Genomic DNA, 24,632 nt, shown 5'->3' on the forward strand with positions numbered 1-24,632 from the left:
TTAGTCAAAAATCAACCAGTGTTAATTGATTCAGTCCTCAATCATGAAACTAAAGGCCAAAATGGCTGGGGTTAACTGGACTGTAGGCAAGGGGGTGCCGACTACAAGCCAGGATTCCCAGCAGTCACAGAGCTACTTTGTTCAGACCCTTCAGCTCTTCGGGATGGGACCAGGATACCTGCAGGAGAAGCCGCCAATCTCATCTTTTGGAAGGACCTGTCTCTTGGCTGAATTCAACAACAAAACTGTTCCCAGATGAGATTTTGTCCAGATGGGAGAACACTCAGGTAAAGGTGAAAGAGCTTTGGTAAAGGCCTCAGACAGATGTGCCAACAGCACTTAAACAGATCAGCATCAGCACAGGGAAGAGACAGCCCTTTGCACCCATATTTGGAGCACAAAAGAGATTCCACGAGTGGTAGGTCTTTGTTTAAACTGTCTGGGGAACATAAAGTATGGAATAATGCACCCTCTCACCTCCTCCACTAGAAAATGCTAAAGCACACGTGGGCTATGCATTTATTCATCCCCGTATGGAAAAACCACTGGAGATAAAACTGTAACCAGAGAGCCATGGCCCCTAATATCATAAAAATATAATATTCTAGAATATCTGTCCTCTTAAGGAATCATGTGCTAATGAATCGGCACGCTTTAAAAATTGTTTTAAACTAATTATTTACCTACAGGCCATTTGCCCTAATAAAACTTGAAGAAAGTGACGGGGCTATGGCAGTAACAGGAGACAGAAACCAGATTCTAGGACAGGATTCTCTGTACCACAGACAACTCCAGTGCCTAGTTCCATCTTAGCAAAGTGAGGTCTGAAGGCAGCCAGCAAAGGTGTGGAGCCTGATTCCTCTTGCCTGAGCACCTTGGTAGCACTGCCTACTTGGTTTCCTGCCCCCTCCACACACATACACCCCTCAACGTAATGGTCTGTCCCGGTGAGGACAGCCCCTCAGTCCTGGCAGTGGAAAGGTACAAACTATGGAGAACAGTCTAGGGAGCTGCAGCTTGAAATCCATGTCAGACCGCCACAAAAAGGCGGGGGTGGGGGGCACCTCTGCACAGTCACAGGAACAGAAAGCTCAGTCCTTACAGGAATTTTCACACATGATCCTAAATGTAGGAAACAATACAAGAGATCAGATAACAAGGACAGCAAAGCCAGACAGCCTGGGTTCGAACCCTGACTCTAACAAGTACCTCCTGGCTAGGTGACCCTGGGCAAATCTCCCAATTCCTGGAAGCCCCAATGTCTTCAGCTACAAATTTTGGATATCTGGATATATTTGTAGAAGTTAAGAAAGGATGCCTTCGATGAAAGTCCTGGTTTTGCCACTTACTTTGGGCAAGATACTTTCTCACCTGTAAATGGGGAGAATAACAGTACTTACTTACAAGGGATTAATGCCTACCTTGACTTTTTCACCCTGTGCCTGACATATAGTAAGCACTCAAAAAATATCAGCTTTTATCATCACGAGCATCAGCTTCATCACCATCGTTATCATTATCACGTTACCCCTAGCTATGACACTTTTAAGTGTCAGAACAGTCCAGAGCAAAAGAAGAAGGCCAGGCCAATTTCCAGGGGCTGCCTGGTCCCACCTAGCACTGACTGCCACCCAGAGTCGCCGAACAGATGTCTGCATCATGGCTCCATTGTCATCCATCAACAGAGAGCAGGGGGCCCAGAGATCCAGTTGCTGGGGACATATGCTCTACCCTACCCCCTCTTGGTGGCCAGAGCTCAGTCTGCCTGCCCATTTGGAGCTTGCCTGATGCAAACTCGGTTTCCAGGGAGATGCTGGGGCGAGAAGAGCCAGCTCCACCTCCCATTCCACTTCCCCTTTCCCCAAATCTGTGGGACCTCACTGTTCTCCAACCATGTGACAGCATTGTGTCACAGCAGCCCTGTATACAAACAAGCCAGACTATTTAAATGTCATTGTGAGAAAGATGCTGCCTCCTCTCATTTACATATCTATTCAGACTACTACTCCTTTCTTGATCTAGCCAGAAAAGTTTTTCTTCCTCTTCCTTGGTCTCCATGCAGAGCTGGAGAACCAGATGCAAAGTTAAATCCTGGTTGCAGTAAAAAGATATGAGTCATCAAGTACTGACAGAAAAGGAGAATTGGAATGACTACATAACTTATGGCATATGTTCATTCGTCATTACATCCCAAATGTCATATGTAACTGGCCACTAAATGCTAGATTCTCTCAAAGGCTGCACATAAATTTTTCCAATTGCCAAACAATACAACAGCTTTCCATCTTGGAGAACTAAGGTACCCTTGGTGCTTTAAATCTTCAAAATCAGGTCTCAGTTGAGTAAGAAAACAGTTCTATGTGAGCAGGGGGAAATGACCCAAAATGATGAACTGATCCCTTCCAGCACTAGCTCCCATTCATGTGAAATATGGATGAGGTCACAAACGAGATGATATTCACCACCAAGCCCCACAGGTACGCTATGATTAAAGTTAAAGGAGTCCAGAAATGTCTCAAATAGAAGTAAGGCCGACTTGGGTTGAAATTTCCAACCCCTCCCTAAAGGCCTGGCAACTTGTTCCAAATCACAACTGAAACCAAGTTGAAGCGACATCTGTTTCTCCAGAAACATTGCAGAGAAGAAATACAGATTAGAACAGATAAATATTGTTGTGGGTGGAGAGGCAGAGGTGGGGGGGTGCCAAGAAAATTAGAATCATCTACCTGCTAACAAAGTCCTGTAACTCAATAAATACCATCACGGGGAGGAAAAAAATGAAAAAGAAAAAAATGAAAAAGAAAAAAGAAGGGTGGAAGGAGGAAGGAAAATAAATGGGGGAGTTATTCTTTTTCCTAGAGGGAGTTGACACAACTCCAATGAACAAAACACTGCTACTCTGAGAGGAATATTCAGACAACCACCATTTGTATAATGATTTAATGCTGGATTATCCACAAGAGAGGAGCTGAGCATTCTGCTTACAGTTTGATAACAAAGACTATGCATTAAACTTAAATATCCAAATGATATCGAGAAGTAATTTTCTAAGCCTTAATGGACTATCGGGATCACTGTATCAGTAGGTATTACTGGTTTTCCTCTGATCCCTGAATCTCTTTTAATACAAGTTAGAATAACACAGAGCACCTACTTAACTTCTAGTCTAGGTATCTGAAGCTAATAAGGTGAGACAATAGAATGAGATCAGTAAACAATTGAATTGTATTTTTTTACACTAAGAAACTCGGGGTTCTGGAGATTTTCTTTCCAAATCAGCTGTAGTTGTCATTAACAACAAGGGTGAAAACAGTAGTATCAGTAACGATAGAGTGGTGATGGCAGTAGAACGACAGTAGTAGTGGTAGTAGTGATATGAATACAGAAGTAATGCGACAGTAATAATAATAATGACCATTACTCAGGCAGCACTTCCTACATGCTGGGTGCTACTATTCTAAGCATCTTGAACGTATTATTTATTTTCTCGGCACTCCTTCGAGGTAGGTAAGCGATTATTGGTACCCCTGTTTTACCGATGCTTTCAACAGCATCTCTTTGTTGTTAACAACTAGAGCTAGCTTTCAAAGAAACTATTCAGAACCAAAAGGAGTGGTAACGTGGCCTGTCCAAAGTCACCCAGCTAGAAGGCAGTGGACCTGGGATTCCAAGCCAGGCTGCCCAGTTCCAAAGTCTGGCCTCTCAACTACTGTGGTGTACTTATGCCTCTTTGCTTAGGAAGGCCTTCCAGACAAGGAACGTGGAAGGAAGCTAAGCCCCTGCCTGCTGGTAGCCAGAGTTAATACTTGAAGTTCACTGTTTCCTTCAGGAGTCTCCCCAAAGTCACATTAAGACACATAGCCTGCTCCTACAGCTATAAAAAGTCACTGGAAGTGTGAGGAAACTGTTTCCACCCAGTCTGTGACCTCCATCAGGCTTTCACCTTTGCCAGCTGAGGCAGAAGCTGGGGGGCGGGGTGAGGTGGGGGCACGGTTCCCAGGCCACGGTTTCCTGCCCAGTAACGCAGGCCTCAAATAGCCAAGCCTGCAGGCCGAAATTCCTCACTAAAGAGTTATCTCCTGGAGCTTGTTCCCTGAGCCTTTATTAAGAATGAACAGTTTTCTCGCCAATCCATGACTCGAGGAAGACCAGAGACTGAGAAGGAGAGACAAGCTGCAAAGTTTGTTTATTAACCTGCTGCACCCAAGGGAACATTTGTCTGAAAGGGTGAAATTCCTGACTACTCAAAAGAAAAAGGAAAAAAAAAAAGCCTGTGGGAAATTTAATCACCAACTGAACAAAAGTGAAAAACAAAGCCCTACCAATGAGGATGTTGCTGAAGACAATGGGGCCCCTAAAGGAGATGCAATTGTCTCGAGATAACAGTCCCCCTGGGAATGCAGTTCGCACTAAGTACTACATTATTGCAATATTAGCCAAGGAATCTTTGTTCACAGGGCAGCTCCGTGCAGAACCATCTGTTACTGCTCCTGGGTTCCCCTGGTTTGCAGACACAGCATTTACATTTCAAGAGGAACCTCCGGGAAGGAAGAGGGGCGGTCTGTATCTCTCCCTGGAGCAAACACCTTTTTATACAGCCTGGGAGAGGAAGCTCGCCTTTCCATGAAACCCAACTCGGAGATTGAAAGCAGATAGGCCGCTTCAATAATGCACACGCCAAGCGCCAGGGCTGCTTCGTCCTAAAGCCACGCACTGCCCCTTACGTTTCCACATTCTCAAACTGGTAGGCCTGGTAAAGCATCAAGAATAATGCCCAACTATCTATAGGGCTCAACACAGCTCTGCTTTCTTAAGGAAGCCCTTCTCTTTTTAAAATCCGTGGAACCAGGACAAAAGGTGATATTCTGCAGTGTATAATATTTAGCCTGAAACAGACCACCTCTTAAAAGAAGACTGTGACCTGGGCTGAAGAAGACGTTTTAGATCTTGATCTAGGTGGGGGCTGAAGTACCATATACAATTGTCAAAATTCATGGAGGTGTGCACTTAAGATTTGTGCGCTTTCCTGTCTGTAACTTACACCACAATACATTTTTTTGAATTAGAGTACTTCAGTGTTACTTACAATTAAGGACACTGGGAATAAACCACTTGCCTTTGAGAATTTGCCTTTGAGAAGTGTAAGAGTGCTCTGCTCTTGTACCCTCCCCTCACCACCATCCACATCCAAAATCTCTCCTGAGAATTTTAAAGTTCTAAGAACATGAAAAACGCAGTTCCCCAACTCTCAATCAAGCCAGTAACTACAAATGTCTCCTGTGTGTCCTGTGAGCCCAAGTATGCAGCCCAGGGAAAGCACCTGTCACAGCCCAAGCTGTGCCAGCCACACATATCAAAAATAAAAAGCCAAGGTCTCTTTCTCATCTGGTTATGAGCCATCAAATTATGAGAAACGTGACTGGGGCTTTTAGCAATAGAGCCTCGGGTTTATTCTTCTGTTTCTTTAACTCTGTTTTTAAATAGAGGTTTCTAAACTCTGCCTAATACTCCTGCTTGCATGAAGCAGGTTAACCCTGTAAGGTGCAGGCCTCTGGCTGGAGCATTGGAGCAGTATTAAATGAGACTGGTTCCCGCAGGCAGTTCAGCAGATTTAAATCTGTACTATCGCAGCTCTGTTACCCCAGCAGCATTCAGATGTGTGGTGTCACGGGGGATGTCTCTAAGTGATAGCGTGAGTACTAACAGGCTTCACCATTGCTGGATCATGACTTAGCGGTACATTTCTTTCTTCAAACCAGCAGGGAGGGAGAGCTGCCTGCCCCTGAGGAAAAGAGGGTCAAATTAGCCTTCCACCAAGCCTCAGGAAAGGCCGCCCGCCGAAACAGAGGCTCATTGCACAGATCACAGGGGAGTCACCTTTCCCCCCTGGCGCCCTCCAAGCGTCCTGACCCCGCAGCCACGTCATTTCGGGAGCGCATGGCCACCAAGCTGCATGTACAGATAGACATCGAGAATCAGGATCTATCAGCGAGCGCTTCCTGGACTGAGCCGAGAGCTCCAGTGATTTCCCTGACCTGCCACTGAGTCATTTAAGAAGCGAAACACGCCAACAGGGCCGAGTACCCGGCACCAGGGAGCCCGACCCGCCGCCTCTGGGAAGGAGTGGGGGCTGCCAATGGCTGGGCAACATCTATGCGGATGGCGCGCTCACAGGTGGGTCTTACAGGCTCCCCGGCCCTCTGCGCTGTGCAGCCTCACACCTGACCCGGTGCCAGAAATACAGCCAGAGGCTCCAGTAGGTATGCGCTTCCGCGGAGACGCGGACAACTTGGCTCCCGAACGGCGGGAGGTAGGGGCCAAGAGGCGGAAGGTAGGACCGGGAGCAGGACCCCCGGAATGCGGCGTCGGCAAGGACTCTGGGGTCTCGCTCCTCCTGCGCCTCTGCGGCACTTCTGCTCGCACTGCGCTTCCCTTGGCAGCGCCTGGAAGCAGCAGGAGCTGAGATTTGCGCGGCTGGCAGGCAGGAGGGATGGAGGCGCAAGGGGACCGCTTCCTGCCCGCCACACGCACAGCTAAACCGCAGTGTTCCCCCCACCCCCATACTTCGCGCCCACCCTCGCCCGAGACGCCAGCGCCAAAGTGTCGGGGGGTCGCAGCTTGCTCGAGGCCCTGGAGGTGGACCCGGAGCAGCTGGCAAAAGAAAGTGGGGGAGGCGAGGCTGGACCTGTCGTCCGTGTGCGGGGGGGCTCGGTGGCTCTGGACGCCCCTGCAAGGCCGTCCGCCAGCCGCGGGCACCTTACCTCGATCCACTTCTGCGCCTCGGAGAAGGCAGGCTCGGGGGGCGGCTCGGGCTGCAGGGGCTGCAGAGCTTCCAGACCGACAGCGGGACAAGCCATTTGCGAAGCCCCGCGTCCACTCGAGCGCTGGGCCGCCGGGATGAGGACGGCCGCCGCCGCCGCCGCCGCAGGAGCGCGCTCTCCGCCCCTTCCCGCCCGCCCGCTCTCCCCTCCCCGGCCGCCCCTCCCCCGCGCGGCACAGGTCCCGGAGGAGAGCCGCGCTGCCGCCGAGGACACCGCCGCAGCTGTTCCCAGGGCCGCCCGGCTCGGCCGCGCCGAGAGTCCCCGCGGGAGCGAGCGCCGAGGCGCCGGGAGCGCCCTCTCCCCCCACCTTCTCTGCCTGCTCCGCCCCCACCCCGGGCGGGGGTGTCTAAAAATAACAGAGAGTGAGCGCTGGGTGTCTCCCTCCCTGCCCAGGACGCCGCCGCGAGAGGGACGAAGCCAGCCGCCCCTCACGTCCCCGCGCCCGGCCGGCTGCGGAGGGGCGAGCGGGTGCGGCCGCACTCGGGAGACGCGCGCTGAGTCGTGTGCACGCGTCCCCGGGGGAGCCTGCGCTGCCGCAGCCGGGCAGTGGCCGCCCGCACCTGCCGCCCTCCCTCCCGGCCGCGGAAGTAGGGGCAGGAGGGGCAGCCCTCTGACCCGGCGCCAGGGATGTTCAGTCAGTCACCTGATCCTTCTGTAATAAGAAAGATTAACGACCCTTATGAACCTTTTTCTCTCCAGGCGAGCTACCTGTGTCCCAGTTTGTTGATTGATTTAACTCATCCTCATTGTGCAGCTACTGTGCGTCAGGTACTGAGGTAGGCGCTGGGGGCCCAGAGATGGAGAGGGCGGGGAAGAAGGAAGGAAGGGAGGAAGAGAGGAGAAAAGAAAAGAAAAGAGAGAGGAAGAGGAAGGAGGGAAGAACTGAAAGTCCTAGCCCTCGAAATTAATTACATTCTAGAGGGAATGGAGTAAAACAAAAGAAGGTAATTGTGGTGAGTGGTTTATGTTAAGATAAAAAAGGAGAAAATAAACTGTGACGTGGGAAGAGTGTACTGAATAACTTCCCATTGCCTCTCACCCTTCATCTCGGAGGCTGACCTGTGAGTCCAGGTTCCATTGATGGGAGGGACACAGGAGGTCAGCAGGCTGGAGGAGAGGGAAGTGGGGATACTTATGCTGCCTCTTGCTGCAAAAGGCTAGAGGATTGGCCACACCACCCCGCTGAAGCCTGCAACTCTGTCTGGGGCCTCTCCTTGGGTTCTCTGAAGGTTCCTGGTCTCCTCTTGTCCCGTCCCACTTCCCTAGGCCCAGTGGTGATAAAAGCTTCCCCAGCCAAGTCTGGTTTCTGGCCTAGCGACTTCTTGCTAATGATCTCTTAATAAAATCTTATCAGCCACCCCATTTGAGCATGCCTTCTGTCTTGCATGAGAGCCCAACTGATGATCAAGGAAGGTTTATTCTGATAAGATGACGTGATGTGGTGACATGAATGAGAAAGATGTTAACCGTGCAACAATCTGGAGAAATATTTCCAGATGGGTGCAAAAGCCGTGAGGTAGGAATAAGCTTGGGATGGGGGGTCATGGAACCCACAGAAGGCCAGCCTGACTGGAGTGTGCTGAGGAAAGAATCAGGAATGATAGAGTGGGAGAGACAGACCAGACTGGGGGTTGGGGGGCCAGACCACAGAGGACAGGGTAAGAAGTCCGTGGATGCCTCAGTAGCTAAGTCTCTCTTCCCTGTTCAGAGTCCAAGCTTAGCGTTTGTCCAGTTCTGCTGCTATAATAAGGGGATGGAATAAAGCAGGCCTGAAATTCCACTATTACTGGCTTTGGAGTCAGACAGGCTTCAGTTTATTTACTTTTGAAACACTTATATGGTGCTTGAATTGTGCCAGGCATTGTTTTAAGTGCATTACAAATAATTGACTAACTCATTCCCTAGTCCAGTCCTGTGAGATAGACTGTTACCTTCTCTGCGGAAAAAAAAACAGAGGACGGAGAGGGGTGTCACACAGCTGGTGAGCAGTGAGTCCTGAATCAAGCCCAGACAGCGTGACGCCAGATCTCCTCTTAACCACACACCAGGCTGCCTTAGCAGCCCTGGTCCAGAATCTGCCACTGACAATGTGTGCCTCAGTTTCTTCATCTCAAATGAGGTTGAAATGGCAACATTTCAGCAAATCATTTTGAGGAGCAAACAGAAGTTCTGAATGTGAAAGGATCAAAGCTGGTCCTAGCGTACAATTAGTGCTCAGTACAGCCAGCTGACTGACCTTTCCATCCTGCCTTCCAGAAAGGAGGGAAGGAAAAGGAAGTTATAAAGAAGGCAAGCAAAGGAAGAGGGCTAGTCAAATATAGTCCGAAGATGACCTTGTCTCCATGAAGAAACATGGTAAAGTAAAATAATTCCTAAAGTAACTTCGGAACACTGACAAGAGATGCCACGTTGGGCAGATCCCACTGCGTGGAGTAACCAGGAGGAGGGGAAGCCCGCTGACCCAACGACATATCTGAAGCTGTTTGAAAACAAGCACTAAGATTCAGTCCACCAGGGGAAGGGTATAACTCTGTGGTAGAGTGTGTGCTTAGTGTGCACGAGGTCCTGGGTTCAACCTCCAGTACCTCCATTCAAAAAATAAATAAGTAAATCTAATTACCCCCAAAATCAAAATTTTTAAAAAGATTAAATCCACCATGTCTCTGAAGTATCTGCAATCAAAGTTTGCATTCAGACTAAAACATTTTTTTCTTTCAGTGAAGATACTTTTAAGTTCTATAATAACAAAGGAACATCTGCTTTTCCTGAATTCTACTACCAAGTTGCCAAAGACCTAAAGATTTACAACTATAATAGTTTAAACCTAGTGCCATTGTCAATGATATTTACGAGTCACTGTTAAGCACCCACTATGTTTAAGAGATTGTATTAGCATCAGAAGAATCCACAAAGGGACACACAGATTTTTCTCTCTAGGAGCTAATAATTTTGTTACTGAAATGACATTTTCACTTCTGTATAATCTAGTTTTCAAATATGAAAGTAATATGTGTCCACTGGAAAAATTTTGTAAAATATAATGAAGAAAAATCTGCACAAATGATAAATGCTAGAGATGGTATGGAAAAAGGGGGATCCTCCTACACTGTTGGTGGGAGTGTTATTTAATGCAGCCACTATAAAAAACAGTATGGAGATTCCTTTAAAAAGTAAAAATAGATTTACCATATGATCTAGCAATCCCACTCCTGGGCATATATCCAGAGAAAACTCTAGTCACAAAGATACATGCACCCCAATATTCATAGCAGCACTATTTACAACAGCCAAAACATGGAAGCATTCTGTGGGTTAACATCTCACTTTCTTGAGGCTGTCCTTTGAAGCACAAATGTTTTTCATTTTAATGAACTCTAAGTATCTTTTTTTCTTTTTGTTTGTTTTTTCGGTGCCATATCTAAGAAAGCATTGCCTAATCCAGTGTTGTGAAAATTTATGCCTGTGTTTTCTTCTAATAGTTTTATAATTGTCATTCTTACGTTTAGATCCTTAATCCATTTTTAGTTGTTTTTTTTGTAAAAGCATGGGTTTTGAGGTCAAACTTAGTGTGATGGTCTGGGTCTTCTGAGAAGCAGACACTAAGATGGAATTAAAGGTGCAAGTTTTATTAGGGAGATGACTGTGAGAGAAAATGCTAGGAAAGCAGTCAGAGCACAATGCAAGTCTGACCTGAGTGAAGAGAGAGAAGGAAGGTCAAGTAGAAGCATTGTCATAGGCTGCCTTTCAGCCCAAGGAAATTGCAGTGAGGCCATGAGAAGGTCCGTGAACCAAAGTCAGGTGCCACAAGAGTCCTGGGTCTCCCAGAACAAGCCTGCCTTTGTGTCTCTGCCATATTCCTGCCATATTTAGTAACTGGTTGGGAGCAGCCCAGTGGGAAACGCTGTTCAATGCAAACATAGCAATGGACTTCAGAGCACAGCAACTAGGACCCGTGGTCAGTGCAGCTCCCTGGAGGGCATATTTCTTGGAGCCACATGTTACACAAGTGAAAATGTTATTTAACGTCTCTGAGTCTCAGTTTTCTTGAATCTCTTGCTTCCTTGCCTTGCACTTGGAAATCAGGGGTTAATAATAGCTTTGATGATATTACATATTAAAAAAAAAACCTATTAATATATAAAAAATTATAAATCAATTGGACAAAGACTAAATTTCATTGTGCATGATACTTTGAAGACTGGCAGTTGGTGGTAAATAAACTTCTCACCCTCCAAGATCTGACTTAATGTCACCTTTTTGATGACATCCTTAGCAGCCACGTCAAAACTAGTCACCTCTTCTTCTGTGTTCCTATAAGGTAGTGATTCTCAATGTAACAAAGTAGCTATGAGAATCTTTAGGAAGGGTTTTGAAAAATAGTCTGAATCCATCACTGCTTTTATTTTTAAAGCCATTTAAAAATATGTGAATAATAATTTTAATTTCCCAGACTGTGACAGACTAAATAACTTTCCTGATACAAAACTCCTAGAAATGCCACACAAAATATAAAAAAATATTTTTTACATGAATAGCTGAGCTCAAAAGAAATTCCCCAGGGGGCAAAATGGAGAAAGAACATAAAACTAGAGCAGTGAGCTCGTAAATTGATCGTTGACTGCCCTGCAGAGAGACCCAGTGAACAGTGGCTGCTGGACTCAGAAACCTAGGGCTAGGGTTTTAGTCCTAGAAGTGAACACCCTGGGCCTGTTCCCTGTGAAGAATTGAAACTGAGCAGCAACACACACACACACATGTGCATGCATGCATATGTGCAATACTCCCACAGAGAAAGAATAGACCAGATTATTCCACCACAGGAGACAATAAGGAAGCTTCTCTTTCTTGACCTCATATCTGGGTGGGAGGCAGCGGAACCTCCCTTGAGAATGTGTAAACTAAAGCCTAATCCACTTTATGGACAACACACACATGATCTATGGCCTCTCAAGTTTAGAAATTAATTTAGAATTTGGTCTAGGACCTCTTGGGTACCTAGAAGAAGCCAATGCAAAATCTGTTGGGAAGACATGCCCTCCATCCAAGACTCTCAGGACCCCCAAATACAAACTCTGCTGAAGATTAGCTTACAATTCAAAAGTACAAAAGCATGCAAAAACCACACCACCTAAACAAAATTTAAGAGACACAATAAAGAACTAAATTAGGTTCCCCAGAAATTCATTTAGTAGAGCTATCAGATAAAGGTTATAAAATAAAATTTAAATGAATAAAGACATAGAATAATGAATCGAAACAATATAATAACAAGGTACAATAAAAAAGACAGTTATGAGAGAGCATAAAAAACAACTAGAAAAATGTAGTCATAAATTTAAGACTCAAAGTAGAGGTTAAAATAGAGGTAGGACACAAGTGAAAAGAAAACTTGTGAACTGGAAAATAGATCTTTGGAAATTATATGGATTGAAGCATAGGAAAATAGGAAAAAGTATTAAAGAGGGGTTAAGAGAATGTGAATATCCCATAAAACAATTTCTAGAAATTACAGAAGGAGAGATGGAGAAAATGAGGAGAGGGAATATTTCAAAAGATGATGGTTAGAATTTTTTAGAATTAATGAACTATATGAATCATTAGATTCAGAAAGTGTGATGAGTTCAGGACAAATTATTATATTTATTTTAAAAAGACATTTAATAATGATGAAAAACATTGAGATAGCTGCTTCTTTATATCTCTACATATCTTTACACATATAATACTGTAATGTAGTTGGATGTATAGTAGGAATCAATTCTTTTCTTTGAGACTGGCACTGTGATGGCTTAGCTCAAGTAAGTGCTGAATGGATGAATGAATGACAATGGATAAATGTAATCTAGAACAAAATAGTTTGAACCAATCTAGAGTGAAGATCAAATACACTTCTAACATATTCCTTTTTAATTTTTTAAATTTTTCAATTGTATTTGGTTCATAAAATTTTAAGGATATTTCACAAGAGAAATGAAAGTAAAAATTATACCAAGATAGTACTTCTGAACTATTGACTTTGAACTATTGATACAGAGTAACTCTCTAAAATCTGAAAAGTCATGTCATTCTTCAAGTCTTAAAAATTTTTCATTTTTTTCAAAGTTTCCTCCGTTCCATTTCCTTTCTTCTAGGACTTCTATTTGTTGGAGTTGTTCCTCCTGGTGGTCCTCTATTCTAAGCTTATCTCTCATATTTTCCATCTCTGTCTTTCTGCTCAGTGTTCTGGGTGACTTCTTTAACCATTTTTCTAGTCTTCCTGTTGAATTTTTTATTTTAGTAACTATAATTTTATCACTAAGAGTTTGCTTGTGTTCTTTGAGTGTTGCTTTTCCTTAGCAAAATGTTTTTGTTTGTGGATATATTAACATCTTAAATATGAACATATTAGAAATTAATTTTTTTCTTTTGGGGTGATGGAAATGGTTTGCATCTTCATGAGTGGTGGTGATACAGTTGTATAAATAAGTAAAAAGTCAATGAGCTATGCATTTAAGATTTGTGCATTTTATTCTCTGTACATTTTACCTTTTAAAAAATGACTGTTGTTATAGGAGAAATGAGACCAAGGGTAGATCTGGGTTTTACTGGGCCTGAAGCTTTTACCAATTACAAATACAAAATTAGGTTTGAAAGTGAGTATTTATTTCTAGAATGATAAAAGAAATAAAACAAATCACAAATTTTAGGACGATGTCAAATACCACAACCATTACCCAATCCAGAAAATAATGAAATTATTTTTGTTAATTGCCTGACACGTCTGTGTAATGCTTTTCCCCTAATTTTTTGTGGGGATGGTGCATCCTCTTTGATTACCTCTTCATATAATATTTTGTGTAATGATTGCCTATACAGAGAAGAGAGAAAGAAATTATTCGGTCCTATCTTTTGCATGGTTTGGTTTGGTTTTTTTCACTGAAATTTTCTTTTATTAGGCTTTGTATACCCATGACAAAAAAATAAAACAATAATCACAATGTACATGGCAATATGAAAAGGACAAAAGTAGTAAGTTAATATTTTTATAGTACTGTATTCTTTAACATAGGGGAAAAAACACAGGAAAAATTTGTTTCCAATAAGTAAACTCCGTAAAGTTGAGAGACTGATTTGCACAAAGGGTAACAGCATTGAAGTAATTCAAGTTCTGTTCATTCTTACAATCACTGTGCTGTCACCACTTAGTTAGAGGCTACTGCTTAAATGCAGGGTGTATATTATCACAGAGACACGTCCGTGTCTGACACAAACTGAAATGATTCTGAACTATTACGCACTTACTCTTAAAAAGGCACGTATAGCTGCGTCACTGTGCATCTGAGGTTCACTGTGAAACTGGGAGTTTATCAAATTTAACTCCTGTGTGGAATATTACTGCTCATTAAAGGATGAGTAATTTTTAAATGGACTAATTTAAACCCTATGCATATATTGTGTTATAAAAACTAAACAGTAACAGTAGCAATTGTTTTGAACTTAGACCAACAGAAGATCTTGCTGGGAGAGGGTTTTCTTTTTTTTAATCACTCACAATGTTAAGAGTTGCTGGCATATGGCAATGCTGAACTCTGGATTTTTGATGATGGTTCAGAAAGCTTCTTGCAGCTGCACGGTTCCATTTTGATAACATGATAGAAATTTTTAAGATTGTTATCAAATTTAAGAAAGCCTCTATCACGTTTTTCATATAAGATTTCAAGTTTTTCAAGTTTCCTGTAGTCCTCAGCTACTGTAGGAGTAACTCATCTTAAACACTCTTCCAATCGACAGTTCTCCTTAACCATTTTGCCATCCACATTCCTGTGGTGGTTATGTATTGAGTTTTATGCTACCTTGGTTATCAGTATTTTGTGTTAATTCAGCTGGAAATTTAACCATAAGAATTCTGATAAGTTCTGTATCACACAATTTCTGTTAAAAATGTACAGTGTGTTTATAATTGTATACACTGCATTAGCAAGACTTTCTGATAGGTGAGATCTTCCAATTTGCCTAGAATTCACTGAGAAACAAATTTTCCATCTATAATTGTACAAGTCTGATAATGGAAAGAATCTTCCACAGACTAGCTCCTGGCTCCATTTCCATCTTGTTTCTCCCAGATACCCACATCCCAGGGTGCCAGGTACCACAGGACATGGTCATCTCTCAATCCCGTCTCTGTCCCAGCACCTCTGTGTCATGATGCTGAGTGAATTGCCATAGTGGGCAGTAGAAATATTACCAGAAGTCGTTCCTACACCACGACAACGGCCAGTAACACACCCATACACAGAACTGTGACCTACGTAAACATATCCCACTAAACCCATATTTAATGTATCCCTAGTGCAACTACTCCTAACCCAGACCCCCAAAATACCTGCAGCCATTTCATCCACTCAACAGGAGGGCAATGGTGATGGAGGGGAAGTCTGCATGAGAAGAGACAGCAGTGTCAACCATTGCAGTTAAAATTATCTTTTACAAATGTTACAAAAATTTTACAAAAATATATGGTCATTTTGAAGGCTCGCCCCAGGGTCTCGGAAGAGGCTGTTTTGAGGGCAGGGACACAAAGCTTGAACTTCCTTAGCTTCCCGGTTAATCCACCTCTGGTTGTGAAACAGACACAGGTGAGATGAACTCTCTTCAGTCATTAATTCCAAAAAGTAGAGTACTCTTCAGAATTGCTTATTCTTCACATGCTAACTGAGTGCCCAAAAGTTCAGACAAAATACATGTTAATGATCTATTTTATTCCTAAAAGAAAATAACACTGACAGAAAAATCACATTTATTTGAATGTCTATGCTTTACAGGAAATGAAGATTGAAACAATGATTTCTGCTTGTCATGGGCTCACTTAGTTAAAAAATATTTTTTTGTGATGGAGACCACTAAAGCTTAGTAATGATTTTCAGATTTCAGCAATTAGATGCTTACACATTCTTTCTCGTATCTGATACTCACAGACACTCTAACCTATTTAAGCATGTATCTGAGGATCATTTATTATCCTGTTATTAACTAAAGTTGAAACCCTTCAGGGGAAAATAGCAAACATCTATGCAGAGAGTGGTAGCATAGTGCAGCCGTTTCTAGAACTATGCTGAGGGGGAGCCTGTTTCCTATTCAGTTCAAATGCCAGGCAGTATGGCTGCTTCCTCTGTTCCCATGGAAACCTCAGCCTCGCTGAAGTTCAAGTTAATTTCTTACTGCCATCTGCCTGTTGAGCTACAGGGCTTTCCCCAGCTCATCTCATGCAGAGGCCTGTTAGGAGAATGCAGTTTACTTAGGAACCTGCCAGGCTGTTCCAACAGGAGGTCAAGATGGGAAACAGATCCAGCCGAAGCTCAGTGCAGAATTAGCTGAAGGATAGGAGGAGTTAAAATATATTGGGTGAGATTTTTTTAAAAAATTAACATATGTTGAATAAAAATTGACTAAAAGGAATATTAAAAATAATTCCCATTCCACTGGACAAAGTTTGTGTTGATGGTTTATCATTCCTTACAGCTCTAAACTTGCCACATTTCTCTCTGCGTCTTGAAAATGTTAATGATATCACAAGTCAAAGGTCACAAGTTGGTGACCCGTGAATCAGCTCTGACCTGCAGACACGACTTTTTGGCCTGCATAGTGTTTTAGAACAATGCTTGAATTGGTTGCCAACTTCTAGAAATTAGGAAACTTCATGAGAGGTTAAAAAGAAAAAGCTCTCTAGATTTCCAACTTCTCTTAACAACTTGGGAGACGTGGCCAGCTCTGCATTCCGGCGTTGTCAAAGCTGGAGCTGGGTAGCCGCTGCCCCCTGGGAGGGGCGTGGCTCTACCCTTTGCCACAATCCCCGTCACTCCTTACCTACAAATTTGCCTGATTCATTCATTAGTAGTAGCTGCCTGGCCTCTACGGCATTTGCATTCACAGTTCCTGCCTTTAATTCATGTCATGCCCACTTCCTAAAGAGTAATACATAAACTCGAAAACCCAATCACGTACCAGCTCACAGAATACAGTATTTTTATCAGCCTAACACATAGGGTAGCAAATAATCAATCCTTTTCCACTAGTCAATCAGTGATATTAATCCCTTTTGTTGGCTTCTCTAGTATTACTTTTCTAGCATAAATTACTTGATTTAAATAATTTGCAATGCTGTCCATCAAGTATCAGCAAAGGAGAAGACAGTAAGCATATCGGCCTTTCTGTTCCCTACCCAGGAATGGTTATTAGTAATAATCAGCTATGTTTGTTATTTGCTTACTAAGTGTCAGGCACTGTGCTTTATAGCAATTCCCTGTCAAGTTGCTATAATGCTTCTTATTTTACAGATGAAAGAACTGAGGTTCAGGACGATCAATGACTTGCCCAAAGTCATATAGCTGGAAAATCACAAATTCCAGCTTCATCCAATTCTCTCTGATTCTACAGCCTGCGGCTTAAACCACTACAGCTTATTTATCCTCATTTTAGGTAAGTGTTTAAACTATTTCTTTATTTGTTAATCTGTTTTAGAATATGATCAGAATGAAAAAGTCTATGACACAGTCCTCTCCTTCAAGGAATATAGAATTTCAACAAGAAAGGTAACTATTTTAGGTGGTTTTATTGCCTACACTGCCCACAAACAAACAGATATGCAATTACAGAGAGCATAATATACGTTATCTTAGAGGGGAATAGGAAGATCAATACATAGAATTGAAACAGGGGTTAGCCTGAAGAAAAAGGATGCGTGAAGACATTTGGAAGAGGTGTACACAAGAGAGTATGGTGCTTCGGGAAAACTGAAAGTAGCTGGCATAAGCAAAGACCAGGAAGAGGCATTTCACAAAAGGACTATTGGCTGATTGGTAGCATAATACTCTGAAATATTAGCAGATGCTTTAAAATTGATATTTACGTTCTCCCTTCACCCTTCCCTGCATTTCAACAGCTCAGTGTTTCATACTGACGGCCTCAAGGAAGTAGTGGTGTGTCTAGGCAGAGGGAGCCTCTGCCAGCCTCCCAACCCCTCTCAAGCGCCAGCCTGTCACAGGGCAGCAGAACGATGCTATGCCCCATCCAAAGGGAGCCTCAGAAATGGCAAAGCGGGCTCTCGGAACTGAAAGCTCCTCCTTGTCAGGAATAAGGGGCATCTTGACATCTCTTGTTCCCTATTCTGAAGGGACCAATGACCAAAGACCAAGTGGATAGACAGCCATCTCATTCCAGTAGACACTAGTGTGGGGAAAGTGGCCTCATCAGTCAATTGGATCCCCCAAAACACACAACAATACTCACACCCAACGCTTTCACACCTAGTCCTCTGGAATTTAGTTGTGATCCTAGGAAAATACTTGGGGCTGAGATTAAGTTCCCATTGCCCCAGTGGAATGAGGACTTAAAGGTTGAGAAAATAGGCTGAGTACAGAAAAACAAGCAGTGCCTTTTACACTGAGTGGTGGAACAAGTGTCATGGCATCTTAGAAATCATTAATAATTGTGGAAATACAAATTATAACAAAATTCTATTTGTCCGAACAGATAGACAAACATTAAATAGGTTGATAATTACGTTTGCGAGATTGTAGAGGTAGAGGCATTCACAAACACTGCTGGTGGGAGAGTAAAGCAATATAAACACTCTTGAGAGCATTTTGGCTCCATGTATCAATCTAAGGAAATCACTGGATGTGCACTCAATATATAAAGAATGTTCACTTCAGCATTGCTTACACTAGTGAATAATTACAGCAACATACCCAACAATGAGGGCTTATTAAGTAAATCGTTAAAAGTTATTAAAATGGAACAATACATAGCCATTAAAAATAACTGAGTTAGTTCTATGCTTACCAACATATCCAATACTTGTAATATATAGTTAAAGGGGAGAAAAGCAAGTTTCCAAATGGTGTGTATATTATGATCAAATTCTTATAACTACATACTTACACTTGCATGGAAAAAAAAATCAGTGAGGATATGCACCACTGTGTTAACAATGACAATCTTTGACATGATTGTGAACCATTTAAAGTTTGTTTCCATTTGACTTCTCTGTATCTTCTAAATGTTTTGCAATGCATATGGATTCCTTGTGTCACTATTTTTTTTAATTGAAGTACAGTCGGTTTACAATGTTGTGTTTTCTGGTGTACAGCATAGTGATTCAGTTATATGTGTATATTCCTTTCATATTCATTTCATGTTCTATTTTCTTAATATTTTATTTTAAAAAAGAAAGTAGTTGAGGAAGGCTGAAACCTATGATGCCCACGGATGGAAAAGAGTGAGAAACGGAGAAGCACTTGGGGAATCAGATCAAGAGCTCAAAGACTGGCATTTGTTCTGCCTTAGACATCATATAGGCATTTTTCTCAAGTCCCATAAACAACATAATTGTAAAAATGACCAAGCCATTTCTCTCAGGGGGCACTGATAGACCTTGAGAATTAGAACTAGAGCCAATATCTTAACATTTTTATTCTTATGCAAATGGTTAAGTACAGATAATTTATTTTCCCTTGCTTCCATTGCCTAGGCAACAGAATACAGAGCGGCATGTTTTTAAGGTGGTAATTATCTGCTCTCCATCCGATATATCACAATTATTATTTATACTGCTGGTTCTCCTACTTTTATTCAGAGCCAGCCCCCTAGGGCCCCATGGACTCCCAACAACAAGGTGGTGATTTTTCAAGCAGAACCTGCTCCCTTCCTGGTACTCCTCTCCCCTCCTTGGAGAGGAGGCGCTCGACACCCTCTCCAGGTGACTCTAATACGTGTCTCCCAGATACTCAGTCTATTCTGTATTGTTCAGCTGTAACAAACCACATAGTACCTTGTCATATCCTTTTTCTTGGTTGAACATTTACACTGGTTTCCTAGGGCTGCTGTAACCAATTACCACAAATGTGGGGCCTTAAAACAATAGAAACTTCTTCTTTCACAATTCTGGAGGCCAGAAGTCCAAAATCAAGGTATCAGGAGGGCCACTCTCCCTCTGATGGTCTAGGGGAGAATCCTTCCTTGCCTCTTCATTTTTAGGGGTTCCTGACGTTCCTTGGCTTGTGGCAGCATTAACTCCTGCCTCTGCCTCCATCTTCACACGCCCTTCTTCCCTGTGTGTCTCTCTCTTTTCTCTTCTATGAACACCTGTCGTTGAATTTAAGACCCACCCTAAATCCAGCATGCTCTCACCAAGACTTCTTTAATTGCACCTGCAAAGAACCTATTTCCAAATAAGGTCATATTCACAAGTACTAGAGGTTAGGATTTGGACGTATCTTCTAGGGGGACACAATTCAACCCACTCCAATGTTACATCTATATATGATTTTCTTTTTCGATAAGGAGCTAACTATAATTACAGCTAACATTTTCTGAGAACTTATTCAGGCATTATGTTAAGCATTTTACAAGCATTATCTCGGTTAAGTTACAAAATGTCTTTCCCCTACCCCACCCCTCTTCCTCCCATCAACTACCCAAATATCCAGTTTCCATTACTTTGCCTTCTGGTAAGGAGAGTAGCATTTCAAAATTCCTGCCAGTGAATAAAGCAAGAGCCTTCACACGTGAAGAATCGCTGCCCCTGGACAATCACTAGTATGGCCTGTTTGGCCACTTTTTGAAGCTGTACAGCTAGACTTACACTTGGTTGTAATGTGATCTGTTAAACTTAGTATCTGATGCCAGGCTCTCTTTAAGGAACATATTCTCTGTCTGCTTCTCAATTTATATCAAATGCCTGTGTCAAGCTACAACATCACAATGCATCCTGGGTTGTTTTTTTTTTTTAACTCCAAATTTTTGTTTTGAAAACTTTCAAACATACAACAGAATTGAAAGAATTTTACAATTAATACCCATACACTCCACTACCTAAATGCTACATTAACATTTTACTTCTCTTGCTTGGTTCTATAATTAGGCATCCTTCTATCCTATCTATCCAAGAATCAGTCTTATTTTTCTTCCCCACTCCTCCAATACTTCAGCATGGATATCACTGAACTAGACCAGACCAGAGGCTCTTCGATGGCAGGCAGATCCCTCCTTGCCATGGGGAAGAGTAAGAAGTGGCAAGAGACGTCAAGAGTGTGAAAGTAGGGATCTCTCTCCACAAGGAAACAGGAGGAGTGGGAAATATATTCCCTTACAAAGAGTACATTGACTGATTTAATGAATGAGCATCTTCAATAGCACCTAAATAATAAACACAGCAGTTTCCTGGCATTCCTAACACTCTTACTTAGCAGCAATTTGGACTTCAGTAACTTCAGTGTCTCCCATTTTTCACAATTCTCCTACGGCCATATCCATTTCTGTTTCCCTTTGCTTTTATTTGCCCATTGCTCTCATTCCCTCATGCTCCAAAAACTCATTCTCCATGCAAAGAGGGATATGGTGGCCCAGGGTGATGGACTTACATCCCCAAAGTTCCCTGATCCAAGAGGAAAAAGAATTATTTATTTCCAAATCCAGGCTAAAAATTTTCAAGGAAGGACTAAAATTGGTCCAGATTGGATCACATGTCTATTTTGGACCAAGCACTGGGGCCAAGAGATCATGTGTCAACTCCTGTGTTCAAAGGGATAAAGTTTATTATAGAAAGAAGATAGGGATGCTAGACCTTACTAGAAACACAAAGGAATTCCAAAGTTCTAACTCATGTATTTAAAGCCTTTTACCCCAATGCCCACTCCACCCATAAACTTTATTAAAAGTTAAAACTCCTGTTGATGTTATAGTGAGAAATCTCTCTAGCAAACATTTTTTTATATTGTGACATTGGGTGGGGAGCAGTGATTTTTTTTAAAGGGTCTCTTTAGATTGAATGATTAGTGAAAGATAAACATGCTTTCATATCAAAGATATTAACAATTCTGACTAAGATTGATCTTGAAAATTTTGTTCTTGAAATTTTGGTTGAGTAAAACAGAAACTTTAAGGGTGAATTCGCACTTCTAAGAAACTTGGTATGAAGGGGAGAATAAACTATTTAACCTCTGTTTAACCTTCTCTAGAATGTTTATTTAAACGTTCTGCCAATGTTGATATGATTCACCCAAGAATGTAACCCAGGTTATGTACAGTTAGATATAATTTATTTACAAATCTGCAGAACTTTGGTTATTTCTGCAACAGACTTTAAGAAAATAAACTGACTGTGCAACTACTTTAATCAAACAGTGTCAACATGTAAAAGTAACAACAAAATTGAGACAATTCTAACCCTTAACAACTTTGTTTTTCCAGTTCAAAGATTTGACAGGTAGCCAAAGAGATATTAGAACAAATAACACAAGTCCAGTGTCTCTTATATCAAAATCTCAACCATTTCTCCATCTTTAATATCATCAATCTATTCTATCAAAATCAAACCAACCAAAAACCCATTTTCTTTTGCAAAAACTACAATCCTCTCTTATGACAGTGTTAGCAGAACTAAAATTCTAGGACTCCTTATCCTTCCCAGAACATGGGTTTAAAATCTCAAATACCCTGGCTTTTTCAAAGTACAAGGGCTAAATCCTACAAGGAATTGGAACTTGGGTAAAAATGCACTTTAAAATGTAATCAAAGAAAGAAAGAAACTATCAAATGGCTCCCCTGTAAGACAGCTTCAGATATTCAGTGTAGGGTTGTTTCAGAGATGCTGAGTAAATTCTGACTTGATCCTAAACCAAATGCCCTCGAGGCTTCCCAGCTGAATGCCAGAGTTCTCCATAGCTCTGTGATTAGACTCTCTTGGACTCTTCCCATGCATGCTCTGCCCCTGCTTTGCAGACAGACTATCTGCCATGGGAAATTCTGCCTATCTGTCCAAAAGACCTGGGTGGGGTTTCCCCATAACTGGTTAGCCTGCTTCTCTGGATCCTTTGGAAGAGAAGACAGATGAATTGGACAGTTGAAACATAACAGGAAAGCAGTTCCTCCAGGTTCCTGTACCAGGAAACAGCTTCTAGTGCCAAGACTAAAACTCCAATGCCAAGACCACAATCATATGGGATTTGACATTCTGTATTTAATTCCACTACTTCTAAAGGAATAATGCTTTGCAAAAAAAAAACATGATGTCTAAAGTGCATCCTATTCGGCATAGAGCCTTGAGCAAACATAGAAACCTTTGTCCCTGCTTGTATCATATGGTGGACAAAGACTTCTAGTCATAATTCTCTCCTCATTCTGGACAAATCAATTTTTTTTAAAAAAATGGAAAATTGAAAGTAAGACATTAGAACATTGGAACCACTGAGCTAGACCAGCAGGCAATCCATTCAACCCAATTTGTTTAAGGAGTAGTGTGGTTGTCCTTCATAATCTAAGCCCACAAGGTATTGTTAGATCCCCAAAATCCTCTGATTACCCTTACTTATAGCCTACAAGTCCTCAGAAACCTAGCTCAGTCATGTAACACTTCCACATTTGACCCAGCCAAACTACAATAGGTCACCCACAAAGAGTCAGCACTCAGCATTCCAGGAGTTCACTTCTGAAGTTCCCACTTCTCTGACTTCTCTCTTCTTCAATTCTCTTTAAACATCCTTCAGCGCATTTTTTTTTTTTGGGGCTTAGCCTTCCAATTTAATGGATTGATAATTGCCTCTTCTGGACTCTAACCCAAGGTTCCATTTCTTGCTTTATAAACTCTTATGTCCTTCTGACAGTTCTTTATCCCAGACAGGATGTTGGGAACCACCTTTTATATTTACATCACCACTTCACCCAGGCAAGTCACACTGAGTATGGCCTAACCTTCCAGACATATTCTTTGATGTGTAATTCATTTCCCATATTAACTGCTCCTCCCCTTTATAATGAAACATCTTTCCTTATTCACAACAAATCACTTGGTTCAAGAATCTAAGCCAGTAGTTTCCAGCATGTATATTGAAATCAAGTGGGACATTTTAGAGAATTATCTATGCCTGTCTCCCCCCTAGAGTCTAGCTTAATGAATATAGGTTGTAACAGGGATTCTCCAAAGATTCCAAAGTTGAGAATTCCTGGATTTGGAGCATATCTTTCAGTTCAAGCCAACTTAGCCCTTCTCCACATCTGTCTTCACTGAAAAGTTAAATCTTTTTAGTATGACTTCTTACAGAATCCTTCTATCCTCCTGATTATTTTAACTGCTGCTCTCAACTCACTAAAGTTTGTGATGTTAATTTGGACAGGTGAAAAGAATAATTGATACCACCTGCAGACCACAGCAGCTAGAAGTCAAGCGGATGGAAACAATCATATTGTAAGCTTCTCAAAGGAAGGGACATGCCTTATCCATCTTTGTATTTCCACAGTGTCCACCATGGTACTTTGATCAAAGTAGGTAGGAAAGACCTATATATAGGATCTGCTTCCAATTTTTAAAATATCTGTAATATATTTGATGTGCATGTAGTTGGAAAATACATCCTTTGGTGGGGAGTAACCAGTATTTTTTTCAATTGGCTCACTTTTTTAGCAGCTTTATTGGGATACAAAGCATATATCATCCAATCCACCCTTTTAAAGTGTAAAATTCAGTAGTTTTTAGTATATTCAGAGAGTTGTGTAACCAACACCACAGTCAATTTTAGAACATTCGTCACCTTTAAAGGGAACCCCAATAGCCATTAGCCATTGCTCCCTATTCCTCCCCCCCTTTCCCCTCAGACCTAGGCAACCACTAATATACTTTATGTCTCTATAGATTTGCCTATTCTGGACATTTATATAAATGGGATTATACAACACGTGGTCTTAGATGTCAAGCTTCTGTCACTTCATGTAATGCTTCCAAGGTTCACTGATGCTGTAACATGTACCAGCATACCCTTCATTTTTCTTGCCAAATAA

At 42.2% G+C, this 24,632-nt stretch overlaps 1 protein-coding gene across 3 annotated transcripts in view; it reads right to left on the reverse strand.

Annotated features, from left to right (window-relative positions):
- Window positions 1-6,920, reverse strand: part of LIMCH1 (LIM and calponin homology domains 1) — a 306,743-nt gene extending 299,823 nt beyond the window's left edge. For all 3 annotated transcript variants that reach the window (XM_015244034.3, XM_006209773.3, XM_072944686.1), the window contains exon 1: window positions 6,762-6,920. In XM_015244034.3, the coding sequence (XP_015099520.1) occupies window positions 6,762-6,857 (96 nt within the window). In that variant the 5' untranslated portion in view covers window positions 6,858-6,920. The remainder of the gene's footprint in view (window positions 1-6,761) is intronic.
- Between the last annotated feature and the right edge of the window lie 17,712 nt (window positions 6,921-24,632).

This window comes from Vicugna pacos, chromosome 2 (assembly GCF_048564905.1).
Source record: "Vicugna pacos chromosome 2, VicPac4, whole genome shotgun sequence".
Taxonomy (NCBI): domain Eukaryota; kingdom Metazoa; phylum Chordata; class Mammalia; order Artiodactyla; family Camelidae; genus Vicugna; species Vicugna pacos.